Source organism: Nicotiana attenuata, unplaced genomic scaffold, assembly GCF_001879085.1.
Source record: "Nicotiana attenuata strain UT unplaced genomic scaffold, NIATTr2, whole genome shotgun sequence".
Lineage (NCBI taxonomy): Eukaryota > Viridiplantae > Streptophyta > Magnoliopsida > Solanales > Solanaceae > Nicotiana > Nicotiana attenuata.
In genome coordinates this window covers 36,676-41,706 of record NW_017675427.1, presented here as the reverse complement: position 1 = coordinate 41,706, position 5,031 = coordinate 36,676, and the positions used below count along the sequence as shown (strand labels likewise).

The 5,031-nt window shown below is 37.0% G+C and overlaps 1 protein-coding gene across 2 annotated transcripts in view; it reads right to left on the bottom strand.

The window, feature by feature from the left end:
- LOC109220066 (transcriptional corepressor LEUNIG_HOMOLOG-like) overlaps positions 1-4,802 on the bottom strand; it is a 7,444-nt gene extending 2,642 nt beyond the window's left edge. Inside the window, exons 1-11 of one of the 2 annotated variants that reach the window (XM_019384527.1) lie at positions 4,434-4,802; positions 4,281-4,324; positions 4,085-4,166; positions 3,378-3,475; positions 3,066-3,175; positions 2,667-2,968; positions 2,447-2,522; positions 2,229-2,337; positions 800-849; positions 463-711; positions 162-248 (exon numbers count right to left, since the gene is read on the bottom strand). In XM_019384527.1, coding sequence (XP_019240072.1) covers positions 162-248; positions 463-711; positions 800-849; positions 2,229-2,337; positions 2,447-2,522; positions 2,667-2,968; positions 3,066-3,175; positions 3,378-3,475; positions 4,085-4,116 — 1,113 coding nt within the window. In that variant the 5' untranslated portion in view covers positions 4,117-4,166; positions 4,281-4,324; positions 4,434-4,802. The remainder of the gene's footprint in view (positions 1-161; positions 249-462; positions 712-799; positions 850-2,228; positions 2,338-2,446; positions 2,523-2,666; positions 2,969-3,065; positions 3,176-3,377; positions 3,476-4,084; positions 4,167-4,280; positions 4,325-4,433) is intronic. The other variant, XM_019384528.1, reaches the window with a different exon arrangement.
- Between the last annotated feature and the right edge of the window lie 229 nt (positions 4,803-5,031).

Here is a 5,031-nt window from a genome sequence, read left to right as displayed (position 1 = left end):
AGGAACAGGAAAAGACAGAAATTCCCAACTATAGCAAAAGAGGGACAAACGGGTAAGGCAAGAAGAGATGTTAAATATTAACAATACTTGATGCTGCATGAGTTTGATGGATATCAAAAATCAGATATAAATACAGCTTTTTACGCTTTCCTTAGGCTAACCTGTTGCAGTTGCTGCTGCTGTTGTTGCTGCTGCTGCAACTGTTCCTGTTGTTGAGAGGAAGATTGCTGCATTTGGGACATTTTCATCTGTTTAAGACAGGTATATGGTATAAGCACTTTAAACTTCAAATGTTCTATGGGTCGGAAGAGAATAACTGAGATCCTTCTACAGAAACGTCATCATCATTTACAAACAATCTCCAGCCTCAAAAGAATAGTTATGCAGTGTAATGGACAAAACACCACATAGTTAACGCCCGGAAGCAAAACATATTCTTGACTCTAGGAGAATAAAGTTAACCTTTGGTGAATTTGACTGTACTGGAGAGCAAATGGATCCATCATTCCTTGGAGGTTGACCATCTTTAGCATTAAAGTTTCCTCTAGGTAATCCACCAAACCCATAATTAGGTGAATTTCCAAGGTTACCTTGGGCTTGAGCTTGAGCTAGGACCTGTTGTTGTTGTGATGCCAAAAGAAACTGATTTTGGGTCTGTAAGTTGGGCTTTTGTACTTGCAAACCCAAGCTGGGCCTTACCTGGTCGATTCCCTGTATATATAATGAGCAAAGCAGCCGATATGCACGTCAAAATCTCTGTATATCTTGAACGATGATAATTAAAAGCAATTTAACTTACTGTTAAAGGCCAACCCTTCAATGGTAGACCAGTGACACCTTGGTTCAACCCTAAAGAACAAGGAGAAAATATAAGGACTGAATTGCCCGAGTAAGATCATCTAACGATATAATTGACATACAAGTACTTCAATAAGATAAGAAAAAACCTAAAAAGGCTCATCAGAAAGAGAAAATGTACAATACATAAAAAGGAATTTTCAAGAAAGTTGAGTTGGAAACATAGAAATCCTAAACCAAGTCAATAAACAGAAAAAAGCCAGAGAAACAATTCATTATGCTCACATAAAGAAGACCAGTTCCAATATATTCCGCCCATTAACTGTAATACACTGCTGCTGAGGCAGATGAATGACGCTTGAGATGTGATAGCAGACAATTACCAAAAGCGAAAAGTCAAAAAAATTAAATTAAAAAAAAAAAAGAAAAAAAAAAGGAATTACTCCTAGATATTATGTTCCAAGTGCGCTTGACAGTGTCTCAAGGAGAAGTAGAAGCCTTAATCAGACTTAATTAATAAGAATCGAGAAGCTTTCAATATCTAGTCTAGCAATATTAATAATTTAATGTGCACTGCAAAAAGCAAAAGTTGAAATTATCCATGATAGCAATCAAAAATTCAAACAATTCACGTTTGGAGGATAATGGCAGATTCTACAGAACTTCACACTATTAAGTGTCTTACTCGGAGATGAGAAGGTTTTAGGAAAACCCATGCATCATGTCAAAGTGTTGAGTCCCACATCAGCTTAAGATGTGTAACTTGGACTCCTTGTATGATCTTGGGCAATCCTCACCTCATAAGCTAGCTTTTGGGGTTAAGTTAGGCCCAAGGTCCATTTATCATGGTCACAGAGCCAGGCCCGTTTCATTATTTACCCGATGTTGGGCCCCCATCTTATATTGTTCACGCTCTAGTCGTGCAGTATTGGGCATGCAGGGGCTGTTGAGTCCCATATCGGCTCAAGATGGGTAACTTGGACTCCTTATATGGTCTTGGGCAATCCTCACCTCATGAACTAGCTTGTGGGGTTGAGTTAGGCCCAACTGGAGTATGGACAATATGAGATGGGGGCCCCAACATCAGTAAATAATGAGATGGACCTGGCTCTAATACCATGATAATAATGGACCTTGGGCCTAACTCAACCCCAAAAGCTAGCTCAAAGAGTGAGGATTGCCCAATCCATGTAAAGAATCCATGGAAACCATCCATCTCCCATGTGGAGTTTCATCACAAAGATAAACAAGATAATTTGTGAACTCACTGCTAAATGTGCATTTAAGATGGGTATCTTTTCAATTTGAAATAATCAATTCAATAGATGGCCAAAGGGGTGTCAAAATTAAGAAATGAGCCAGGGAAGATCCCAATCAGAAGTTGTATCTCTTTTTTTGTATTACTGAAAATTATTCTTTGGTGGTTATACCTGCACCAAGTCCAGCCTTTGACTGAAGAATTGCTTGCCCGTAAATTGATGAAGGATCCATGGGCAAAGACTTCTGAGTGCCACCCAAGTTCATTTCCCCTTTAACATCCTACATAGTTGAAATATGTATGGATCTTAGCTAGGTAAGAGAAGATGAAACACCGAGTATTCAACAAAGAAGAGATATCCCGTCAAGAAATAAGAGCACATGTAGTTACAGTTGCCAGCTGTGACCGTCCTTGTAGTTGCTGCAATGCTGCAGACATGTTCCCTGAATTTCCTTGTAGCAACTGGCTGAATCAACAGAGAAGAAATAGAGATACAAATGATTCAATCAAGCCGTGCAACAAATAGATAGATGTTATGTTCCATTTCAAAAATAGATAAATGTTATGTAAAATAATGCAATATCATATGGAATGGTTGCACCAATCATACCCTTGATGATTAGTTGCTGACTTGAGAAGTGCCATCCTATTGGGGTCCATAAGAGCTGAAGATGTCTCCGAGTCCATGGACTGAGGGTGCTTCATTCGTTCCTCGTACATTTTCATTGCCAATACACTGGCAGATGGCTGCCCCATCATACCTTCGGAGTTGATAGCATTTATAGGACCACCAATGGGGGAATGATTTGGATCCCTTCGCTGTAACTGTGCATTTCTTTGTTGCATGAGTTGTAATTGCTGCATTTGTAACTGCTGTTGATGCTGCTGCTCCCTTGCTTTCATTTGTTGAGTCTACAATAGAAGGAAGTTTTTCAAACTTGATATAAAATGCCATAAAGCTTCTTTTAAGTAATTTGTGTCGACGGTGATTCCTTAAGTTCAACCAAACCTCTATGTATGCTGCTGCTGCCTCTGAATGTTTTTCATTTGTCCGTGCAATGAAAATGTCCCAAAACACAGACCACCATTCGAAAAGAAATCCTCCAGGTGCATCAATAGCTATAAAAGTAGGAATCAAAAGATTAAAACGTAGATTCTCATTAAGGAAGTGACTCAAAACATGTCGAAGTTATGCAATTAATGCACAAGGCAATCTATTGGGGGTACAACATGAACCGCTCTGCAGATGGACAAGCCAAACGTGCAAAACCTTTTGAACCAAAAGGTAATTTAAATATAGAGCATCATCTAACATCATTACCTACAGGATCAGTAGCAACCTTTCCTTCCGTCATGAAAGCTTTTGCAGAATTATGCAGCTTTCGTTTCAGCAGATAGTCATGAATGTAAACATCCAGCCTAGCAAAAAAACAAGAGGCCAAATATTAAGGGTGAAAATCCGTAACATTATAATTTAAAAGGAATAATATCCCCTTCGTGTCATTTTGTCTAGCACTATTACTCTTTGATATGTCAAACAATCCTCTAACTTCTCAAAAACTATTTAAAATTTTCTACATAAAAAAAATTGCATCTTTTATAAGTAATTCTTTTATGTAGTTTCTAAAAATGTGATTTTGTTAAAAGTAAGAAACCATGTGGGAATCCAAAGTGAGGATTAGATAATTCGATCCTCATACTCCTCCCAAAACCACCAATTGTTTTTAGGACGAAAAGAGTACTTGTCCCGAGAAGAATTTGTTTCCCCTGCCGTCCCCCCACAGCCTGATATTCACTTGCAACTAGAAATTATTGTTCGTTCTCTTGGCTCTTGTTGAGCAATTGAACCCTAAAATTTACAATCTTTTAATCATCATTGATAAAAATATGATTCTGCTTAACCAGCAGGACTAACTAAGAACTAATGATTACGAAACCCAAAAAAAAAAAAGGAGAAATCAATAAACTATTGCTTTATCCAAACCAAAAAAAAAAGAACAATGAACCTAGCCACAGGAAGTTGCATACATCTTATCTGCTTCCCAATTACTCTGCGCCATTACTGCAGGGAAGTCAAACACAGCACAAACCACCCGCGTATGTCACTGAGCTATAGGATCAAAACCGCAAAAACATAGTTAAAAAGAAGTTTACTATAATAATTAATTAAAACATGATTAAGGAAACGAAAGCAATTATCATAAAGAAGATCACGAAACCATACCAAATTACAAAAATTCCAGCATTACTGATCAAAAGAAAGATTACCTAAAGAAGAACCAAAATAGAAACAAAATCAGCTCCCAAATCAAGAGAATTAACAAAATTCAAGCAATGAAAATCAAGATCTCTGCCTTTTTTGGGTTCAAGATCTTACAGTGAAACACTTGCAGTGGTTCTAATTCACTGAATCAGCTTAACAAACTCGAATTTTATACAATCTGGCTCAGGTCAAAGATTATCTCAATCTCCTTGGAGATTATATGAATCAATCAAAATTAAATACTAAGTATTAAAGTCCGTAATCTGATCACAACAGTACATTAATTACGCCTTATTAAACACACATTAAATTCTAACAAAAAAACAAAAACAGAGTGCGTTATTAGAAGAGCTTAAACCGTTGAGTCTCTCTTTGCAAGAAAATTCTAGAATTTGCTGTAGAGAAAACTAAAGAGCTCAGAAAATACTGAGTTGAGGATCAACTTTTGAAGAGGAGAGAGAATTTAGGAGAAAATATCAGGACAGGTCCGAGCCTTAGCTTCGGAGCAGCTTTAAGTGAGACAATGACTAAAATGGTCCCCAATGTTTACCGGTAGGTTTAATTTGGTCTTTTAGTGTCAAAAGTAAACATTTTCTTATCTCCATCAAATATTTAACAAACTTTGACAATTAATTTTAATACTAGCAAATATCAAAAAAAAAAAAAAAAAAATCAGAAATACAAGAAAAGTCGCGTCAGATTTCAAAAAAAT